This window comes from Neofelis nebulosa, chromosome 3, assembly GCF_028018385.1.
Source record: "Neofelis nebulosa isolate mNeoNeb1 chromosome 3, mNeoNeb1.pri, whole genome shotgun sequence".
NCBI classification, from domain to species: domain Eukaryota; kingdom Metazoa; phylum Chordata; class Mammalia; order Carnivora; family Felidae; genus Neofelis; species Neofelis nebulosa.
In genome coordinates, this window is record NC_080784.1 from 186,168,003 (window position 1) to 186,191,908 (window position 23,906).

At 44.7% G+C, this 23,906-nt stretch overlaps 1 protein-coding gene across 2 annotated transcripts in view; it reads right to left on the reverse strand.

Annotated features, from left to right (window-relative positions):
• RBPJ (recombination signal binding protein for immunoglobulin kappa J region) overlaps window positions 1-15,032 on the reverse strand; it is a 221,373-nt gene extending 206,341 nt beyond the window's left edge. Inside the window, exon 1 of one of the 2 annotated variants that reach the window (XM_058722911.1) lies at window positions 14,916-15,032. In XM_058722911.1, the coding sequence (XP_058578894.1) occupies window positions 14,916-14,947 (32 nt within the window). In that variant the 5' untranslated portion in view covers window positions 14,948-15,032. The remainder of the gene's footprint in view (window positions 1-14,915) is intronic. The other variant, XM_058722914.1, reaches the window with a different exon arrangement.
• Window positions 15,033-23,906: the final 8,874 nt, after the last annotated feature.

Consider the following 23,906-nt stretch of genomic DNA (forward strand, 5'->3'; position numbering starts at 1 on the left):
ATGTCTGTGTGTGATGAGGCAGACCATTATTAATGTGACCCTTGCCCCCTGTCCTGTAGAAAGCAATTAACTAATAAACATTTGGGAGAATGGGAGAGGTGAGGGGAGAGGATAGTTTTTGTGGTCTAGGGGTGTAGACAGAAGAAAGGAAGGAGCTTCAATGAGTATGAGAGAATCAGGGTTCTAAGTGTTGCTGGAAGGTCATGATTTGGGTCCTCTCTAACTTTGTTTTGAAGGATGCAAATGAGAGATTAAAATATTTTTTAGGGGCGCCTGGGTGGCTCAGTCGGTTAAGCGGCCGACTTCGGCTCAGGTCATGATCTTGCGGTCCATGAGTTCGAGCCCCGCGTCAGGCTCTGTGCTGACCGCTCAGAGCCTGGAGCCTGTTTCAGATTCTGTGTCTCCCTCTCTCTGACCCTCCCCTGTTCATGCTCTGTCTCTCCCTGTCTCGAAAATAAATAAAATGTTAAAAAAAAATTAAAATAAAATATTTTTTAAAAGTCTCCCGTGGCTATTTGGACTGCGCTTCTTTGGACGTGACCTTGTACGCTGACGCTGGACTTAAAAGAGCTCCAGGAAAATGGAGAGAGCAATCTTAACAGTAATTCTTCACATATTTTCCAGGGATGAGTGTTTAGGGTTCCGGAGCCGAGAGGGATACTGTTCACGTTGGGCTGGTTTTGTACTCAAGAAAATGGTGAACGGGGGAAAGAGACGATAAGATGTCTACGGGCCGTGTTCCCCCTCAAGTTCGCGTGTTGAGGTCCTCACCCTCGGTACCTGAGAAGGTGTTTGGAGACAGGGCCTTTAAAGAGGAAATTAAGTTAACTGAGGCCACTGAGTCCAATCTGACTGCGTCCTTATGAGAAGAGGAAGGCAAGACACTGGAGGAAAGGTCATGGGAGAGCACGCTGAGAAAGCGACCATCTTCCAGCCAAGGAGAGAGGTCTCAGGAGAAACCACACTTGCCGACCCTTTGATCTTGGACTTCTAGCCTCGGGAACTGTGAGGAAATAAATTTCTGGTGTTGAGGCCGTTCAGCCTGTGGCATTTTGCTATGGCAGCCCCCAGCAAATTAATTCACCGTGGCGCTGATCTCATTCTGGTAGTGGAAATGTCAGTGGCTCCCACTGACTATAAATAAAGTGTAATTCCTTAGCACGGCTAAGTCCTAAGGTACTTAATAGTCTTGTGACGGTCTCCGGCCCATCTACCTCATTTCCTCCGAACTCTGTAAAACCCCCCGCCCCCGGGGATCATCTCTACTCCTTTAGCGCTATTGGTTCCTTCCTATCTCTAGGGGTCGAAGTGTTACTGGGTCTTCTAGGCCCAGGTCAAAGACTACCACCTCCTTGACCTTCCTCATTCACTTTGCTTCCAGTGCACTAATCCTCCCTTACCCTTAGTGGATGACTGAAACCACAGATAGTACCAAACTCTGTAGGTACCACGTTTCTCTGAGACACCCATGCTGATGATGCGGTTTAATTTATAAATGAGGCACCGGGAGGGATTAATAAGACCGAGCAATTATAACAATAGGCTGTGACCAAAGTTATGTGAATGTGGTTCTGTCTCTTTCTGTCTCTCAAAATGCCTCACAGCAGTACTGTACCGACCGACCCTCCTTGTGATGGCATGAGATGACAAGATGCCAGTGTGAGGAGATGAGGTGAGGTGACTAACCCAGGCACTATGACGTGAACGTGAGGCTACTGTTGACCTTCTGATGGTTCATCAGAAGGAAGATCTGCTGCTGCCAAACCACAGTTGACTGGAGGTAACTGAAAATTCAGAAGTGGAAACCTTGGAGAAGGGAAGACTACCGTAATCTCTTACTGAAGGTTAGGACAGATGACCTGGGTTTTGAGTTCCAGCCGGGCTACTTAGGAGCTGGGTGACCTTGGGCAAGTTACTTAACCTCTCTGAGCCTCACCCTCTCCCCTGTGTAGGGGAATAGAGGTAGTATCATTACACAGAAGTTGGGAAGAATAAGTAAAATAATGCCTGAATAAGTAACACAAATAAGAATAAGTAAAATAAATAAGTAATATATAAATAAATAATAAATAAATAAGTAAAATAAATCTCTCTGAAAATGTCCAATGCACACCATTTATTTTCTTATTACTCAAACTTTATTATTCTTAATATTTTTCAGTAATTCTTTTTCTTTAAAATTTTTTTTTTAACATTTATTTATTTTTGAGAGAGGGAGAGAGAGAGAGACAGAGAGACAGAGCACAAGTGGGGGAGGGGCAGAGAGCGAGGGAGACACAGAATCCAAAGCAAGCTCCAGGCTCCGACGTGGGGCTCGAACCCACAAACCGTGAGATCATGACCTGAGCCGAAGTCGGAGGCTCAACCGACTGAGCCACCCAGGCGCCCCTTAGTTTATTTCTTAAAGCCTTCATAATGTTTTATCTCTTTCATAATACTTTAATCTAAAAGCGCTTGGGGGGTTTTATTAAAATTTTAATTTTGTTGAAAATTCTGATTACTGAGGTAACACGCTCATTGTGAAAAGTGCATTAAAAACAGAGAAACAAGAGGGGGAAAATCGTTTATAGTCCGGCTGTCTGGGCCCTGCTGTTAACATTCTGATGTATCACCTTCCATCTTTCTTGTATGCGTCAAATGCACGATTTGGAACAAAAATGGGATCATATTAAACATATTATTTATGTCAAGTGCCTTTTTCATAGGGTAGATTTCTCTCCCTATTAACAAACACAGTCTGCGTGTTTACACCGATGGCTTGTTCTGATCCAGCTCGTGGGTACAGGTTGTGCTTGGTTTGTATAGTGTTAAAAAAAAAAAAAAAAATTCAGCCAACTTAAAAAGCCATCGGGATATTTTACAGAAAAATCACATTCTCCTGCTTTGGAAAATCTGAAGCTAGAGCCACACTGGGTCTGCATTCCAGGAAGCTAGCTGTTGGCTAGAATCGAGTACTGTTTTTACCTTGCTTTCCTGGCCCACGTAGACCCCTGGTCTACAGATCTGGTCACCTTAGCTACAATAAGCAATTTGCTGGCTGGGTCTATTCTACTTTATCCTTTAACCTCAGCTCCGAAGCACCTCCCACTTACAAAGCTCTTGATAATCGTGCTACATAAATCCTCGAATGAATACACTCCTTTCTACATATTCTTGTCTACCCTGGGAGTGCGCAGAGGCTTCTGGACCCCCGGCCTTCTTCTGCCCCTTGAAAGTTCCCACAGCTGGACCCAAAGTGGGGCTCCATCCACACTGGTCACTTTGAGGAATCGGACATCTTTCTTCCCGGAGGAGCTTTCAAAAGGCAATAATACCTAGTCATCAGTTTGCTTCCCGCTAAAATGCAGCCGGCTGTCAAGCAGAAGAGGACAGAGAATAACACCATTAAGCCTTTCAAAAGACCTAACAGTGGGAAAGAGGGGAAAAAAAAATAAATAAATAAAAGTCGGTCTCCATCTACCAGTGGTTGCACTTGGGTTTTTTTTGTTTCTTTCCACCATCTTCTAAGCACGGGTACGTGGGGTGCACTCCGCCTGGGTTCCTGGTGGGTGTTGCCGCTCAAATTAGAAGCTGGATTTCAGGGACAGCTGGAACGCTCCCTTGACACTCCGCCCTGAAGGCTACACGTGAGGCCCGGCCACAAGATGTGAGGCAGGCCCCTTTAATCCTACCCCAGCGCTTTGGCTTCTAAAACCTGATCCTCCAAAAGTTGGACTTATATAACTTATTTGTTTATTTTTAAGCCAGCTCTGTCCAAGTTGAGAACACTTGAGGCTCCCTTTCGGAAAGAAGTTGGAACCCAACATTATCATTAACTAAATCGGCAAGCGATGGTTCTGTAAAAATACCAAGCGGCACAGTTCTGAGGACTTTTGCTGTCATGTTCCCGGCGAAATGACATCGTGCGGTGGTTTCTCTGAAACTTGTTCCTGGGGTTTTCTCTCTGCCTCTATCTCTCTGTTTCTGTCTCTGTTTCTCTCTTGTAAACCGTGGCCTGAGTCGAAGGGGGATTGGAACTTGCTGCTTGAGAGAGAGAGAGATAGCAAGAGTGGGGGAGGGGCAGAGAGAGAGGGAGACACAGAATCCGAAGCAGGCTCCAGGCTTGAGCTGTCAGCACAGAGCCTGTGCTGTGGGGCCTGTGCTGTGGGGATGTGGGGCTCGAACTCACCAACCGCGACATCATGACCCGAGCCGAAGATGGATGCTTGACCAACTGAGCCACCCAGGTGCTCCTATTAGATTCTAGCCATAAGGGTACAGGTACTAAAGGTCTGATACAAACGTATGTGAAGAAGATGTTCAATGCTATGTTATATCTTTTAGGAAAAGCAGCGGAAACTCTCTAAACCTTTAGGGAGTGGGAGAATAAATAAATGATGCCATTGTCAATGTATCTCTTAAAGGCCCATCAAAGGTCATAAAGATTCCTTGAAGGGCTTTTGACGATGTGAGAGAAGTTAGAATTTGTTAGGTTAGAAAAAGTGGAATACAAAGTCATAGATGAAATATGAGGCCAATTATGTTTATTATATGGACAGAGATTTTAAAGAAATATACCACAATTTTAGGAGAGGTTATATCTTGGTGTGATGGGCTTATGGGTAGTTTTTGTTTCTTTATACTTTCTAGCACTTTCAAATTTTTTCCCCCAGTGAGAATTTATTGCTTTGCTCATCAGATATTAAAATGATCGTCAGGTAGCCAACTTTCCTGGTGGTGACAGATTTGGGTTCACATTTTCTTTCAATGCCATTTTCCTTGACTCTTTCTAGCCACCCGCTATCCTCACATGGCTTCTCCAGTGAGGGTCTGGAGGAAAAGGCTGGGACTTAAGATAAGGAGGGTAAGGGGCTCCTGGGTGGCTCAGTCGGTTAAGCGTCCGACCTTGGCTCAGGTCACGATCTTGCCTTGGCTCGGGTCATGATCTTATAGTTCCTGAGTTCGAGCCCCACGAGTCTCGCTGCGGTCAGTACAGAGCCTGCTTCAGATCCTGTGTCCCCCACTCTCTCTGCCCCTCCCCCTACTTGCGTTCTTTCAAAATGAATAAACATTAAAAACAAGAAAAAAGGAGGAAGAAAGTAAGTGGCTCCCTATGGAGGGAGCCACTGCGACTCCGCTTAGGACCTGGACGTTTGTGGGCATCTAGGCATGTGTTCCGAATCCCATGTGCAGATGCAAAGATCTTCACAGATTTAAGAAGGAAGCCAGGCTGATGAGTTCTACTGACTGATCTTACGTTCAGACGAGGAAGAGCTCTAGCGGGATACCCCTTCTCTCTCTTTATCCCCACAGCCTCTGCTCCCCTAAAACAACACTGACCGAAGCGCACGTAGATACTTTCAAGTTCTGGTGAGGCAGCCTGGTTCAAGCAAGGTAACTAAGCTGTACACACTGAGCTTTGAAGGTTGTCCAGCTACAAGAGGACGGGATTTTTTTTCCGGGGCCAGCCAATTCCTCCAGTCCTGTGGGTTTCCTCTGTGTTAAATGGCTGTAACATGACTCGAGGCTTCGTTTGGAGCTGTGTCCCATGACCTCATCTCCCACCGCCTATGCACATGGGGTGAAGGGCTCCCTGCGGGCACTCAAGGGTTGTGTTGAAGGGAGACTTGAGCTGGGAGAGAGGGCCAAGTCTTTTTCTTAAGAATGTTTATAGGAAAGGAACAGAGTCTTTCAGCTACCAAGCTTGGCGATAATTCAATGCAATTCTAGCCACCAACTGTTTGTTGAATTATTAGCTACACTGTGAACAAGGCACCCAAGAATGTCCCCGTATTCCTTAGAGAATGTTTCACTTTCCTCCACCAGCGTCCCGTCTAGCCCTCTTAGTTAAGGCTTGGATCCCTGGGTAGTGTTGTGGAAGGAACCTTGGTCTTGAAATCAGGGGGTCTGGGTTGAAAAGCTCATCTCTACTCTGTCTCCCATGAACACTATGGCTTCCAGAAAGTCGCTTCCTCCCTCCAACCTCATTTGCCCGTCTGTAAAATAAGAATAATAATGCCAGCCTCATGGGGTCGTTCTGGAGTAGGGTTGCTGGGTTTAGCAAATGAAAATATAGACACCCAGTTACATTGGAATGTCGGATAAACAGCCAGTAATATTTGGTATAAGTATTTACCATAAGGGGGCACCTGGGTGGCTCAGTCGGTTGAGCATCCGACTTCAGTTCAGGTCACGATCTCACAGTCCGTGAGCTCGAGCCCCGCATCGGGCTCGGTGCTGACCGCTCAGAGCCTGGAGCCTGCTTTGGCTTCTGTGTGTGTGTCTCTCTCTGCCCTCCCCCACTCACACCCTGTCTCTCTCTCTCTCTCAAAAATAAATAAACAAAAAAATTTGTTAAAAAAGTATTTACTGTAAGTATTGTGGTCCCCCTAATATAAGTATTTACTGTAAAGATTGCGGACATACTCATACTAAAAACTTATTTATTGTTTACCTACATTCCAGTTTAACTGAGTGCCCTGTATTGTACCTGAGAATTCTATTCTTGAGGCTGAAATAAAGGGATTGACCTGAAAGCCACTACCCAGAGTTTGGTGAGTAGCCTCTCCTCTGTACCTGCTCTCCCGGGGCGGGGTGGGGTGGGGGGAATCCACAAGGAGATGAATTGCTTTTCCCTTTCCCAGCAGGGGGAATAAGGACTGTGTGACCAGGTCGGTGGAGGACAAGGGAGGATGCTTAGTTAGGGAGGCCGTCTCCACAGAGAGCAGAAGACATACGGCTGGGATGAGGCTAAACCTCTGCTTGACAGACATCTTTAAAGACCTCAGCAAACAGTGTTCCTTGGTCTTGTGTGCCTTTAACACACTCTGCCGTCTGCAAGCCTGTCAGCGGAGGTGACACTACAGGGCCAGGAGAAGCCCTGACGGGGACACTGACCCCAGGGAAACCCCGTCTGGCCATGACTATTCCATAGGCTTCAAAAGCCAACTGCTGTGGTAGGCAGAGGGACTTTCCTGGGGGTAGTTTTTACAAAGAAGGGGTAAAGGTGGCTGGGTGCCCCAGAGACCCTACTGCAACTTGGGGGAAACCCAGCAAATGAGTTGACACGGGCCTGTCCTTGTCATCTTGTCACCCCCAACCTTGACTCCCCTCTGGCTTAAGCTCCCCCAGCTCATGGGGCCGACGTGGCAGACGGCAGGTCCACTCTCTGGCTTTGGTGTGCATCGCAAGAGGCCGAGTGCCCCCAGAACCTCAGGGTATAATTTTCCTTTTCTGATCATCTGAATTCCAGGCGAAAAGCTCAGCTGTCGTAGGCTTCAGGGAATGTTTCCACCAGGATTGAAATCGGGGCCAAGAAAGTGCGGGCATGCAGAAGGCATTCTTTTCTGCTATTCAGATGCACTTTGCCTTTAGTTAGGGCATTAGAAAATGGTGCCTTTCCCCAGAGTCCCAGATGAAAGTTTTGAATTTCATTACAGTGAGAGAACACATAAATGGTGACCATGGCTTGCAGCGTTTCCAAATCTGTTATGTTCCCCCCCCGCACCCCCCCCCCCCCCGCTGCCCCGGCCATATCCCTTTTTAAAAAAAATCTAGAGAACATTTTAATGTGTACTTTCATATACATATTTGATATGAAGAAAAATAAAACTAATTCAAGCCATGACAAGTTGCAAAAAAAAAAAAAAAAAAGGGAAAGAAAAAAAAGAAGAAAAATGTAAAAGGAAACCTTTGTCTGCTGCCCTAGCTTTGGTTCAAGTACCCTAGTCTGCTTGTGACTTTTATTTTGAAAGACAAGATGTAACATCAGACTATTATTTACTAAATCATTTTCTTTGGGCTAATTTACTCTCCCAAAATTTTCATTCATCCTATGAAATGCGAGCTTTAAAACTTGGATTTGAGGGGTGCCTGGGTGGTTCGGTCGGTTGAGCATCCGACTTTGGCTCAGGTCATGATCTTGCGGTTTGTGGGTTGGAGCCCCCCATCAGGCTCTGTGCTGCCAGCTTGCTCAGAGCCTGCAGCCTACTTCAGATTCTGTGTCTCCTTCTCTCTCTCTCTGCCCCTCCCGGGCTCTCCTCTGTCTCTCTCTGTCTCTCAAAAATAAATAAATGCTAAAAAAAATTTTTTTTAAATAAAAAATAATATAATTTGGATTTGATGTGCTGTATGTACGTGAAGATAAATATAGGCTATAAAAATGTAAATATGCTTGTCTGGATATCCCTGAAAAGAATCTTCCTTTGGGGCGCCTGGGTGGCTCAGTCGGTTGGGTGTCCGACTTCGGCTCAGGTCATGATCTCACGGTCGGTGAGTTCGAGCCCTGCGTCGGGCTCTGTGCTGACCGCTCAGAGCCTGGAGCCTGTTTCAGATTCTGTGTCTCCCTCTTTCTCTCTCTTCCCCCGCTCATGCTCTGTCTCTCTCTCGTCTCAAAAATAAATAAATGTTAAAAAAAAAAAAATTAAAAAAAAAAAAAAAAAGAATCTTCCGGAAACGGCACTCCACTTTGTGAAGTTCTATGAAACAAGTTAATACCTATCACCTGGCTAATAGTAGCCAGATTTGTTTATTCCGTGTCGCGCACTGGGCTTTGCATGCATTAGCTCATTTATCTTCTCTGTGGAGAAGGTATTTTCATGGGTCCCATTTTACAGACTAAAAAACCCAAGACTGAGACAGGCAAATGTCCTACTGGTAGTAAGCGAAAGTCAGATTCAAACCAGAGCAGCCTGAGTTCAGAGTCCACGCAATCACCTCTCTCTCTTCTAACCGGTTAGAAAAAACCCACAGATACTACCGCCTGCCAGGAAAAAGAGCCGGTAACGAGAGTCCTGTTGAAGAATGAGTTCATTCAGTACTCCACGGTAAGTATGGCCTCCCAGTAACTCCTAACGCGTTGCATGCAGTTCCCAACTTGCAGAAGGGTTGGTCGCAGAAGGGTTGGATTCCGAAAGTTGATTTACGAGCAAGTGCCCTGTCCCCTTCTTCTGTGCTCCGAGGCACTCTGTACACACCTCTCCTGTGACACTCAGCACACTGCCTCTTTGCTGCTTATACATCTGTCCCCGCCAGGGCTCCTGCTCAAGGGCAGAGACCTTGCCTTATGTCTCCTTTCCTATTCCCAGCACCCAGCCCGGTGCCCAGCCCAGGGAGACACGAAGTATACACACGTTGTGTTAAATTACAAGTCATTTGTTTAGAACTCAGCACACATTTCCCAAAAGAAACGCGGTGCGAATGGGAGTGGAAGCATTTTGTTTCCAACCAGCCCACAAAAGTTTACTTAAACTTTCTTGTAGTCTACCAAGAGTACTAATAAGTAATTTGGAGCCGTGGGTGGGACAAGAGGTGGTGGGTGGGGAAAAAGATAGAAATCTCCCTCCGCCTTTCCTGAGTCAGATCTAGATGAAATTTCACATGGGTCAGAATTCATCTTTGACTCCCCCAGACGGTCTTTTCTTCCTACATCTCCCATTCATGGGTATCCCTGCCTCCAAGCTTCCTACTCAATGCCTAGCTGTGGTCTCTCACTCAGGTCTTCCTCTCTTTCCCCGATGAACTTCTTTACTCCCTCACTAGCCCAAATTCCTGTTTCCTGAGTGCAGCTGAGCTTAGCTGATTTTCAGCAGAAAACGATGTGCATGAATTAATTCTTGCTAATGTGTGAGTGGTTGCCCAATGTGAGGCATATGAATGCTAGTACAGTAGTTAAGATGGGATTGGAGACAGACCTAGATTTGAATCCTGGTTCTACCTTTAAGTTATATGGCCTAGGTAGGGTAATTTAACCTCTCTAAGCCTCATTTCTTTCATCTGTAAAATGGAAATAATCATAGTTATACAGAGAACTAACACTTTCATGACACTTACTGGAGTTACAGCACATATTGGGCACAGTCCTAAGATATCTCATTTATCTAGAAAGAGATGAGAAAGAGATAGAGAGAGCACACGGGGGAGGGGGAGAGAGAGAGGGAGAGAGAGAATCTCAAGCGGGCTCCCCAGTGTGGAGTCCAATGTGGCTTTCAAACTCACGCACCATGAGATCACGACCAGAGCTGAAACCAAGAGTTGGATGCTCACCCAACCGAGCCACCCAGGCACCCCAGTCACAAGAACTTCTTATTTATTTATTCACTTTATCTTTACAACAACCCCATGAGGTAGGCACTCAGTATTAACCTTTATAAAGGGGAGTGACTTTTTAAGAGATTTCTAACGGTAAATTATTATTTATTCCTGCCTCCCTTCTTCCAAAAAGGCTTGGAGGCAAAATCCGACATGGATAGAATTTCTGCCCACGTGGATAGAAGAGGGCAGGCATTCCCGGGAGAAGATGTTCCAAGGCAAAGGGAGTGGGGCTGTTACCAGATCACCCATGGCTGACAACTCATCTGGAGGGTCCCTTCCTTTATGTGATTCCTGTTTCCACAGCTTCTCCCCTTCCTCTGCTTCTGAATGTGCCGAATCGGCAAGTGGTCCAAGTTTTGTTTTTTTTCTATCCCCTTTCTTTCTTTTTTAATTTTTTTCACACAGCTCATGGCAGCTGCAAGGTGGTGGGGGCCAGGCGGATGGCAGCAGCTGTTTGTATGTATGGGACCTCTGTAGTCTTTCTTTGTGAGTCAGGGGCTGCCTGTATATATCACAAGCTGCCACCTGGCAAGACATTTCGTTCCATCTAGGTTGTTTAAATGTTTCCTGGATGATATCATACATGCAAAAGGAGGGGAGGATCTTCAAGATGCTGAACTCAGTGCAGCCCCTCTCTGCCCTCCAGCCCTACACTGAAACATTCGAGTTATTCCATCCTGTAGCTTAGCAGACAGCCTTGGATTTGCTCTCCAGTCCTTCCCATTGACCAGATGCAGAGATGTTAAAGCCATGGGGGGTATGCATTTGAACAGAAGTCACGGTGTCATCATGGAAAACAGTGAGCAGAAGCCTAAGGCAGAGGCAGGTGGTAAGCTCGCCCGCTGTGGGTGTCCTTGTGATTTAGTACCTTCACTTCCCTGGGCCTCAGTTTCCTCTTCTGTCAAACAAGGTGGGTGGGCTGCACTATCTGTGGTCCCTCCTGAGTGGAGGACTCTCTGATTCTATGATGAATTCAGGACAGAGGGCTCTTCATCCTTTCTGATGTCACCCTAGAGATGGGCAGTCCATCATGACCCTCATAAGCCTGCTCAAATGTTTCCTCATCCTTAAAACGGAACAGTCTCCCCTCTGTTAACTAAACATCTCGTCATTTGAGGGATTTTTCTTGTTGTGACTCGGACTTCCGAAAACAGAGAGACTTCTACTCTATTCTTGTTACCGGGATACCTTTGTTACCGATAGAGTGACACGTCTGTTTTCACCTAGATGGTTAGTTTTGAAAGACTCAGTAGCGGGGCGCCTGGGTGGCGCAGTCGGTTAAGCGTCCGACTTCAGCCAGGTCACGATCTCGCGGTCCGTGAGTTCGAGCCCCGCGTCAGGCTCCGGGCTGATGGCTCGGAGCCTGGAGCCTGTTTCCGATTCTGTGTCTCCCTCTCTCTCTGCCCCTCCCCCGTTCATGCTCTGTCTCTCTCTGTCCCAAAAATAAAAAATAAAAAAAAATGTTAAAAAAAAAAAAAAAAAAAAAAAAAAAAAAAAGAAAGACTCAGTAGCAATGTATTCTATTTTCATGCGACATTTCTATTTAAGAGCCATTTCACACACACTGTTTCATTTGAGCCTTGAACTGACAATAGGAAAGGAAGTTACGCTCATTTTTCTATGTGAAGAGATTCGGGGCGAAGAAACATAGATACCTTTAATAACATCTCATCCTATGGTTGCTAAACAGAAGAGTCAGGACCCCAAACTTGGATTCTGTTGACTCCCAGTCTAGTGCTCAGGCCATGAGAACACACATAAATCAAACCCAGCACCACCACCCAATAAACCAGCTCTCCTTGCTTGAGTTTCTGCTATGTCCGGGTACTTGACAAGGTGCTTTGCATACAACAACGGGAATATTTGAAGCAATGAGGCAAGGGAAAGACTATCATACTCGGTTTAGAGATGGAAAAAAAAAAAGGAAGTTTGGAGAGCTGAAGTATTAAGTAGTTGCCTGATAGCTAATGTGTGCTGAAAGCAAAATTTGCTGAAGGCAAAATTCAAGCCCACGCGCCTTCTTCTGGCTTTGCTGCCTTCACTTAAAAATGTATCACCTGAGGGGTGCCTGGGTGGCTCAGTGGGTCAGGCGGCCGACTTCGGCTCAGGTCATGGTCTCACAGTTCGTGGGTTCGAGCCCTGCATCAGGGTCTGTGCTAATGGCTCAGAGCCTGGAGCCTGCTTCAGAGTCTTTGTCTCCCTCTCTCTGCCCCTCCCCCACTCACACTCTCAAAAATGAATAAACGTGAGAAAAATTTCGAAAAATGCATCACTTGAAATGAGACCCATTGTAGTTTAGTCCGCAGGACTTTTTTAGGCCACGTGAATTATTGTTCCATGAAAATACAGTGAACAGAAAGTACCGGGAGGTTGAATCCCATGCAGCTGACTTGAATCTCACTGAGCTGCCCTTAATTCTCCCGCCATGTGTCACGCTGCTTGTTGGACTGTCTTTTCTAGATTTTACTTTTCATTTTTTCAAACATATTTTTGTTGCCTTTTTTTCCTAGGCCCTTCTTAAAATGTCTCTTCTTCAATTTTAAGAGATCGTCATTTAACATGAGTGTGATCTTCTTAGAACTCGTATGATGGCCAGTAGAAGCATGGGATTCTGGCTTCCCCCTTCTTTCCCAAATCCCAGGATTTGATTTTCTGCATCCCAGGATCATTTCACATTTCTTCGTAATCCATTCTCTTGACCATTTTACCTAGCCAACCCTTGCTTATTTTTGTATCCATGTAATTCCTTGCCTATTCTTAGGCATTCTAAATTCATCTACAACATAAGGATAATGATTTCTGTCCTGTCTGCATCTCATAATTTTGGTGATGTTCAGTCAAACCATGTATAGAGAGAAAGCACTTGGAAAAAGTATAAGGAATGATGAACACAGACAATTATAATATATTTTGCTTTTGAAAAGCCTACACTGTAGAAATGGAGCGAAATAACCAAGATTGGTCAGGGAGGTGGAGATTTAGATGTTCTGGACTTATTTATTAGTTATAATATGTAAGAGATACTAACTATATAAAATAACTTAATTGGTTACTAGATCAATTAATCTATTATTATTATTATTTTTAAAGTGTTTATTTATTTATTTTGAGAGAGAAAAGGAGAGAGAGAGAGAGCATATGTAAGCAGGGAAAAAGCAGAGAGAGAGAGAGAGAGAGAACCCCAAGCGGGCTCTAAGCTGTCAGCACAGAGCACGATGTGGGGCTCAAACTCATGAACCATGAGATCATGACCTGAGCAGAAATCAAGAGTTGGACACTTAACTGACTGAGCCGCCCAGACGCCCCCTAAATCATTTAAAAATTTTCTTTTTAACGTTTATTTATTTTTGAGACAGAGAGAGACAGAGCATGAATGGGGAGGGTCAGAGAGAGAGGGAGACACAGAATTTGAAACAGGCTCCAGACTCTGAGCCGTCAGCCCAGAGCCCGACGCGGGGCCCGAACTCACGGACCGCGAGATCATGGCCTGAGCCGAAGTCGGACGCTTAACCGACTGAGCCACCCAGGCGCCCTCCCCCCTAAATCATTTTAAAAGAGAGAGTTTATGTGCATATTTTAAAGTAATGTGCTCTTCTTACCATAGACTGACATGGGTGAGTGTTGCTTAAATACAGCGTTCATGTCCTCTGTGTTTTCCCCTCACATCTCCCTGGTTTCTTTGCCTTTACATGCCTGGCTGCCGTCCGACAAAACCGACACCTTCAGGTCTTATTCTGGACCCTGTGTTAACCTTCTCTTGCAGAAGTTCCCACATTTTTCAGAATAAGAACACATTTTAAAAGCGTTCACTCGTTTTGTGCAGTGCCATGATGATAATGAACTCCTGGCATCCACTGACTTGGAAAATACCCAGTGAGAAAAGGACATTCCAAACTCAGTAAAACTTTTAAATGGAGTTCTATTGAATCGATCACAATGGCATCCAAATGCTTTTGGAAAATACACAGACATATCTGAGGCGTTATTCCATGTTTATGAACACTCAGTACATATTTGTCAAATGAACGCATGGGTAGGAAGAGAATGAAAATTTGCAGGCACTGCTTGTGATATACATGGATTTGTGACCCTTTGTCATAACTTCATTCCCCAACTCCTGCCCCGGGGAGCCAGAGCTCAGAGTTTAGAAACCACTCGCATGGGTTCCCAAATACCCAGCCTACAGTAGGCATGCAAGAATTGTGTACTGAATGTCCACAGGACAGGAAAGAATGGATGAATGCTACTTGCCTCCCAATTAGGTTACAAGTTTGTGGATAGCAGATATGTCATAGGCCCTTCGGTGTCCCCAGCAGAGCCCAACATTGTGCTGAGAGAAAGTAGCCTGCTTTCAATAATCAACTGATTTGATTAGCATCCCTTACCAACATTTCTGGAAGAGCTTATCAGGTGAAGCTTACAGCTAAAATGTAAACTATGTAGAGGGAGCATACATGCTTTTGATATCAGAAAACTCCTTGTGTTTCTCTGCAAGGGTAAGTAAGAGAAGCCATGGAGTCAGGGAAACACAAGGCAACGGGAAAGAGCCCAAGGACGAAGCAGTGTGGCTGGCCCCAAGGGAGGGAGAGCATCTGGACACTGGAATAGAAACTTCACCCTCTGAAGCCTCAGTCTCTTGCTGTGTCAGGCCTCACCACAGAGCAGGCAATATGACCAGAGCACTGTCGGGTGGAGGAAATAGCAGAGGGAATGGTTAGCTCCTTACACCTTGGGATGGAAGGTGGCAAAGAGCAGTGAACTTACTCATAAATCGTGAACTAGAGCATATTAAATATTTTCATGGGCACCCATGACATAGAGATTTTGTTAGAGGAATCACTCACCTCAGCAACGCTGGGTAGAGCAGCCCAATCATGGTGAAGAGAAACTCTTCATATGGCTTCTTCTTGAAGGCTCCAGGGTCACAAAGCACTACGGAAAGAACTAGCCGCTTGCACCCTAAGTCTGGTGGCCACTTCACCTTGCAGCAAAGGAAGTGAAAGTGTCCAGATGAAGAGGAAGAAGGTCAACATTCTCTCTAGGGGGGAAAAATGCAGACATAGGCTTTTTTTTTTTTTTCCGAGGGGTGGAGGGTTCAAAAGTGCTTTGATTATAGCTATATATCTATAAAGACAAACAAGAAATAATCTTTCTTATTTCTTGTTTTTCCTCAGCTGATCCTGAGATCTGAGGCTGGATTTTTGTAGGAGAGCAGCCTGGAAAACAAATTACCAAAGGGAAAAAAAAAAAAAAAAAAAAAAAAGGAGAGAAATGATGTTCCAGCTGCTTTAAGTTACTTTAATTTTTTTTCATGTGTCCTGGCTGCCTTGATGTTCCTGACCTCAGTTATTTCTGTTGAGTTGAAATCGTTGGGTGAACCGGATTCCCCCAATTCTAGATGGGGCCTTAATTGTAGTGTGGTCCAGATTCCCAGTTTTGTAGCTGTGCAAGCTGAGGTACAGTGATGTAATGCACCATGTTACAGGTCCTTCTAACCCATAATGTCACACTCACCATGGTCCAACACCTCCCCCCAAACTAACCTCTCGAGCAGAAGTTCAACCCACGCACAGCACACCTGTGACCTTCTTAGTCTTCCCATCTGTCCCTCTTCATCAAAATGTGTGTCAGCCTGATGGGACATTCTGGCTGGAGTGGAGTCTGTTGGCTTTGGAGGGTGGATGTGTCTGGAATGCAATCAGGCCGGGCACCCTGGGATGGGCACTGGGCTGTGCAGTATGTGAGAAAGAACACATGCTCCAGAGCTTGACTGCTGCAGATGTCCTCATCCTACCACTCAATAACCGTGTGACATTGGCAGGTTACTTAACCCTTTTTTTGGTCTCAGTTTGTCCATCTGTAAAACAGAGATAATGGTACTTCTTTCCGATGACTATTACAAAGATTACATAAATTCATACATGTCAATGGACAGATGATTGACACTAGGTAAAGGTTATTATTATATTTTTATTACATACATTATGGGTAGATCTTCACCTGTAGAACAATAGCCATGTGACAGGATTGTAAAACTTAAGTGACATTGAATGTATGCTTAATGGAAGAAAAGGGATGAATGAATTACCTGTGTGCTCTTGGGCAAGACACTCCATTTTCCTGGCCCTTCCTAGCTCCTCTTAAGTAACACCATGCAGATCATGGACCAGCTGGCCTTGCCATAAAGTGAACAAGTTGTTCTGTTCATCCCGGGCTTTGTGTTTTTACCCCAGAAACCCCCATGTCCTGGGAAAGGACAGATAGACTGGGATGGTGGTTACCCTGGACCTCTGTGACCTTTGCTGTGTTCCAAGGCACACTAATGATCAACCTCTTGGGCCTCAAGGTGCCCTGTCCTGGGTCCTCCACCCCACCATATCATCTGGGGTTACGTCAACTAGGATTACTCCATGTGGTCTATCATCCTCCAGCAGATGAACCTACGCTTGATCACACAGGGATCATATAATGAGCAAATTGTGTTGACAGCCTTCGGCGGGAAAGAGTAGACATGGTACGAGGCCACCTAAGGCCCAGGCATGATGTCACTCCTGCCTCATTCTATTGGCCAAAGCAAGTCACAAACCCCAACCCCATTCAAGAACTGGAGACATAAGCTCTTCCTCTTGGTACTGTGAACATAGATACAGGGAAAATAATAATTACAGACACATTTACCAATTACCATAATGATCCAGAGCTTGTATTTGGTACTCCAATTGGTACGAGATGGTGGCAGATCAAGACAAGAAAGACAGAAGGAGGCCGTTTTCTCTTCAAGAGACTCAGGAACACTGTGAGAGAGCCAGGGTGGCTCTCTCTAAACTGACTCAATTCTGGAAGCAAAGGGAGATGCATTGGAGGAAGAGGCTATGAAATGCCTACAGACTCTACTTAAATTTCCTCCAAGTTAGATGTGGTGGTGCATGATTCACCCACACTCTCATCCCTTCTACCCTGGAAATCAGCATTGTTCCAGAGGACAGCTTCTCCATCCTCCTCCTCAGAGAGCAGAGCAGACCCTCTCTTCCCATCCCTCCTCCACTAGAGACATGTAGTGTGGGTGAGAACTAAAGTTAGGTTGTTTTGAGCCTCTGGAGTTTGGGGTTGTTTGTTACTGCATCATTAACTACCCTATCCTGACTAATAAACTATTTAATGAAATACCAGTCCTGAGGAACATTGTGTAAAATAGAGTAAAATATTTATGTAAAAATAAATTTGGGGACAATGAGAAAGTGCCAACTTTCCTTTGGTATTTGTTCTCCCTTTCTGCATTTTTTTGGTGCTAGAACTCTTGGAGTTTTGGCCCGACACTTGGGCACCTAACTAGAGGCTGTACATCTCTTAGCTTCCTTTGTATCTGATTGTGTCCATTTGGCTGAGTTCAGGCAGGTGGGATGTAAGTACAAGTGATGTGTGTTAGTTATCTCCTTAAAGAGAAACTTCTTTCCCTGGACTCTCTCTCTATTGTCTTTTTTTTTTTTTTTTGTCTGAGACATGGTAACCACTAGTGCCATCTTGGAGTCCATGTTTTGAGGATGGAAGAGCCACTTGTCCTGCCTTGGTCCACTCATCTTTGTACTGATACATGAAAAAGAAATTAACTTCTATTTTAGCCACTGTATTTTAGAGTATCTTTGTTATGGCAGACTAAGGTGTACCCTAACTAATATCAGGCTGTATCTTCCCCTTGGAGATTAATGGGGGAACTCTATATTTTAAGTTTTTGAGGTATCCTACTATTTCAAATCTTATTTACTGAGGGAATCCCCTTTTTGTGGGACATTTGTTGATAATTACTTATTTATATCAAAAAGACAACTTTAAAATAAATGTGTTCTTTGGAGAGTGTTGGAACCTGGGAACCAGGGGCAACTATGGAGTTATCATTCCTAATGGCAATTAATAAGGTGCATGACACCATCCACGTGCAGCTCCAACTCAGCTTCTATTGCTTTCTTCCTGGAAAAACAGCCAGGTAGTAGAAAAAGCAGGAGCTTGGGTAACAAGCTTAGACTGGAATTAAGACTGGTGATCTTGGGCATTCTTTTCACTTCTTCAGGTCTCTGTTTCCTCATTTGTAAAATGAGGATACCATTGCCTACCTCACAAGGTTGTTTGGATCCTGCATATAACGGTGCCTGGCATGTAAGTGTCTTCTTTGTTCTTCCTGTTCCTTTCTGCCTCTCTTCACTCTTTTTCTGCAGAGACCAGCATGGTGTGCAGGACACAGGAGCATTTAAACATACTTACTGACTACCTTTTCCTCATGAAAAATTTCCATGAAATTTCTGTGAGGGTTTCACAATCTTTTTAACAAAGAAATTCACTCCCAGGCCTTCTCTAAATATTCCCCTCCCAAGTCAAAGTCAAAGTCAAGATCGGTTCAATGAATGCTTTTCCTTATATTATCTGAATTCTGAAAGGGGCCAAATTTAAAGCAGGGTGGGAGAAGGGGAGGGGAAAGAAAGACAATATCAAGCAAGGCTTAAAAGTCACAGGGAAAAGTATTAGCTCCTTTTGGGCTACTAAGTAGGATACTAAGGAAGAGAGGTGACTTGTGTCCTCATCTTTCAAGTATTTGAATGGCCATGGGCAAGTAGTGAAGAATCAGATCTGCTTGTGGTTTTTCTAGTAAAGCCAGGATGATACGTTAGAACTCAAGTTAATTAGGCGTATTTCAAAGTCAATGACTTAGCAGAACTCTCCTTAGTTTCAGGTCTGCAAATTAAGGGGAAAAGCAATAAAAAAACTGATCCAGGAAGACTCTTCCATTGGAGACTCCATGAGGGTAAGTAAGGTTGGTGCCTTCTCTTCACTCTTCTTCTGCAGAGACCAGCATGGCACTCAGGGTACAAGGATCATTTAAACATATTTGCCAGCTGCATTTTCCTCATCTGCAGGGTCAAACTTCTTGAAGGAAACTTTTATTCTTTAAGAATTTTGGGGGTATGAGCATCAGAAACCAACTCTAGCTATTTCAAGGATAGACGGAACTTATCTGAAGGACACCAGGGAAGCTCATCGAATCTGTAGAACAACCAGGCTTTGAGAAAAGAAGAGCTGAGGTAACCCCAGAGACCTCAGCAACAACAGCCATTGGCCAGCTATCTAGAGTGCCTCCATGGTGTGAAAGGGAGTATGGTTGGTCTAGTCTCAGACAGGGCCAGTGGAGCAGGAATGCTGGGAGCCCATGCCTGTGATATAGAGGGTGGTACTAGAGAATGGAAATTTAATGTGAACCCAGAAGCCCCCCCACCCCACCTCTGAGCTGTGTGTTAAAGACTTTGGATGTCAGTTATCTTCTGTGCATAACAAACTATCACCAAAGGGCTTAACAGCAACCATTATACTTGCTCACGATTCTGTAGGCCAGCAATTTGGGCTGCGCTCAGCTGGGTGGTTCATGTGTTGGTTTCACTTGGGGTCATTCTTAGAGCTGCAGCTACCTGTAGCTCAGATGATGCTAGATGGTCCAAGAGGGTTTCACTCACATTTGGAAGTTGGTGTTCATTACCAACTGGGAAAGCCTGCTGATATTCCATGTGACTTCTCATCCTCTAGTAGGCTAACCTGCACTTCCTCATGTGGTTCTCTCAGGGAAGGGATAGGGAGGTACGAGCAAAGGGCAAGGGCAGACAGGAAAACAGATGGCTCCACACATATTTGGGAGGATCAGGAGGTAAATTCCTAAGGGGATCAACGTTCATCAATATCTATTATATGCCAGGCCCAGCCCAAGGCACTTATTAAAAAGATCCCATTTTCCACCCCAGTAGTCCAGTGAGGCAGGCATGATTACTTACCACATTTTACAGATGCAGAAAGGAAGCAACTTGCCTGAGGTCCCAAATCTGGTAAGTGGCAAAGTCAGAACTTGAATTCAGATCTGTGTCTTTCAAAAATCTTTGTTGTCTCTGTTCCCCATGGTACTGTTGGCTCTCTCCTCAGGGTGGAAGGTAGCTCTTGTGCCTTCGTTTGTCCACTAACAAGAGAGAAAGTGGGAACTCTGGGTTGGTAGCTGAGCAGGAGAACTGAACTGAGAAGGGAGGTAAGCAGGAAAGGGGGAGTGTCAAGGAACCTTCAAGTGCTTTCACCTCCTTTGCCCATGCACAGGGCGTTCTTTGGGTTATTATTTATAAATTGGGGCAGTTCACCTTATTCTCTGAACTTGGTAAGTGCATAATTACCATCTGACAGTCTGACAGTGGTTGGCAAATTCATTCTCCTTTTTTCAATTTCTCAAGTTCCATGTCCTCAAGAAGTGAACATGGATACAACATGCATTAGTAATTATGAGATTTGGATATGAATTCAGGGTACTCTGGGTTCAAGTCCTGGATCTGCTCCTTATAAGCCATGTGAGCCGAAACGTCCTTAATTAAAACATTAAGATAAGAACTATATAAACATGTGGGGTCATTGTGAGGATTGACTAAGATAATATATAGAAAACACTTAGCCTTGTTAATGCAATAAGCATTCATTAAATGCTGGAGAAAAATTGTTCTGGCTTAATCATGTACTAGCTATGGGATCTTGTGCAAGTTTCCCAGTCAGCACGGGCTGGACTACACTGCTATAACAACAATCTGAAAACATCAGTGGCTTTCCACACAGTGGAGAAATACTGCTGGCTCACACTACTTGTCCACTAACGATTGGCTGAAACTTGGTTTCTCCACCTCTCTCTGGGACCCAGGGCAGCCTCTCTCTGGAACACTGCCAGCCTCTGTAGCAGATGGAAACCGCGAGCTGGAAGACATGTGTCATCTCTGTCTACTTCTCATTGGCCAACTCAAGTCATAAAGCTACTCCTGAATTCAACAGTGCAGGAGTGGAAAAGTCCTCCTACAAGAAGGGTAACCAAAGGAAGAGAAATTATTATCTTTTATCATAAAATTATATGATTTACCGACTATTTATCTTGAGCCCTACCTCTCTGTATTGTTTGGCATGTAATAGGCATTATTGAATGAGAATATTATCATTACTCCATCAAGTGTTCTTAGGCCCCTTCTCTCAGTTTGGTCTGAAGAAGTTTCAGATCCCAAAAAGTCCAGTTGTGCCTTATTTAGCCCAACATCTGGAGCGACTCAGCTGTACCACATATTTGTTCCTAAATCACTGAATTGCTCACTGAATTGGCTGCCAAGCTACCTTTTCCAGACAGGAGAAGAGGAAAAACTTACTTGCAAAGAAAAATAGAAGGTTCCTCTTGGCCAGGCTGAGGCCTCTTGTGGAAATCAGCCATAATAAACGGAGAAGATTTGTAACAATGAGGATACCCCAAACAGAGTTAAGTTGAATTTCAGGGGATTGGCAGGGTAGAGCTGGAGAAATGTCTTCGCATCAGAAGGCTATCATTGGCTGGCAGTATGATCTCAGATCAGATCCTTCACTCCTCTGTGCCTCAGTTTCCTCATCTGTGAAAGGGGGTGATGGTGAGAATAATGACTATCTTTCACTGAATGGAAATGAGAATAAATGAAATAATATGTGTGAAGAGTTTTTACAAACTACGGAAACCATTCCATGATGGTTTGACAAAATGGCTAAACAAACCAACAAACAAAAGTTAAATTGAACAAAAATGTGACATCATATGCAAGATCTGATTATAACAGTAATTTGGTAACAGATATGGAGATAGTTGTTGAGGCCCCAAAGCATGAAACATATTCCCAGTTCTTAAAGATCTTAAAAGGGCTGTAAAGAAGACAAAGTTATATTACTGAGGTGTTTGATTTACTGGCAACCATCTTATGCTATAATTCAGCATTACTCATGGCCGACTACTTTTCTCTCTAGAAGACTGGGTGGAGTGTGCAAACACAAAGACAGAGCATGGCCTTCTGGAACAAAACAAGACGTCCCGAGTCTTGGGGTGAGACCAAGAGATCAAAGCCCAGGTGGGCTGCTTGCTTTGTTTCTTGGGTGCCATTTGGTATCGTTTCCGTATTTCACTCAGTCAGCGTTGCTCAACTTCCACCCTCTCCATCATCAAAAAGTATTTTTAGGCCTTTTCATTACAGGAAATCTTTGGCATTGCTCTCAGGGTTGGTCAGATGGGGGAACATGAGTTTTCCATTGTTAGCATGTCTGTAAATAACAGCTAGCAAATGCATCTTTATATCTTAGAGGGCATCTTTACCCTCATCTAAAGCTGCATCTCATAATGGTGGGGACTAGGTCCCCCACTGGTGGGGACCAGAACAAAGTGCAAGAAGGTCCTTCACTAGTGTGACACTGGTCACCTCCCCACCAAGTAGGTGGCGCCCTAAGAACTTTTCCCTCCCCCTCGAAGACATTCCCAGATCCATCATTGTTCTTGTCCTTATTATTTACACTGCAAATATTTAATCATGTAGTACTTGCTCTATGCCAGGTACCGTTCTATGGAACTATGTGCTCAAGGTGTGTTAACTTATTATACTGTCATAACAACCCTATGAAGTAGGTACTTCTTCGAATCACCTTTTTCCAGAAGGGGAAATTCAGACACAAAAAAGGTTAAGTAGCTTCTCAAAGGTTGCTCATCTCAAGCTGTTATAAATATTAAATGAGTTGGTGTTTGTGAAGTGCTTCGCACAGTGCCTAGCACACAGTAAGTGTTCTACAAGTGTTGGTTAAGTAAATCTGAAGAGTTCAGGACAGAATCAGACCTCAAAGAGCTGAACACATTTGCGGCATGGCTGGGGGCTAGAGCCTGGTTTTTAGCCTCAGTTCTGTCTCTTTCTTGTAGGGAGATCTTGGCCAAGATTGCTTAGCCGGTTAGAACCTGTGGTCCTCATCTGTTGAACGTATCTGATGATGGGGTAGACCTTTCCCTGGCGAAAATATTAGTGGCTATGTAACATATGACAGAAAGTGAAGTTGTAAGGAATACAGCTCAAGAATTTGCAGTCAACATCAAATATTTAGGGGTGAAGGCCTGTTTGTGCCATGGAAGATTTTCCCCTATTGAATTCATAAAGGGGCTTATTTCCTAGGCACGAGATTCCCTAGGACCTCATAACCCAGACGTGGTGATAACAATAAAGGCATAGTTCAAGGGCATAGAGAGCAGAATTAGTGTGGAAAAGTTCTTGAATGTTAACTGCAATAGCATTTGACAGGCCAGAAAGCCTAAATTCTCTTGGGGTCTTGGGGGCAAAATTGATGTTGGAAGAGCCTGATGAGGTGGACAGACCAGGTAGAAAAGTGGAGAGGAAGTTGATGAGGAAGAGCCAGCCACTAGAATGGCAGAAACGTGGATTCCCCAGTCACCCATCTCGAGTGTGACATTGGCTATTACAATTACCTCTGACAATAGGTAACACTGAGTCCAGTCCCTCTATCATCTCATTTCAGAGGCACAACAGAAGTTAACTGACCCCCTTTTCACCCCCGCTAGATTTGACAGATGAAGGGAGGCTGGGAGAGGTTAAGTGGTTCCTCCACCTTGCCTTCTCCCAACCTTGAAATTGGGAAGTATTTGAACTTCGGGTTTTGAGTTTTTCATACAGACTTCTTCTCAGCCCTCCACAAATTCACGTGATGTGAACTTTTCCATTTCCCTTCTGACTTTGGAAAAACTTCTCACTTCCTTCTTAAACCTGACTCTACAATATCAGCCCTTCTTGAAGCACTTCCACAGTGGGGGCCAGTGGGGGGAATGTGTCTCCCATGCCCATGTTTCCACAGAGAGAGGAACTTCCACTCCACTCCCAGGACAGAAATATATGACTGAAACACTTCTGTCACTCTCTATTCTTCCTTCTTTCCTCCTGGAAATAGCAGTAACTTTCTCTGGCTGGTGAGGTTGGGGAGGGGTCTTCTCCCGAGGGGGA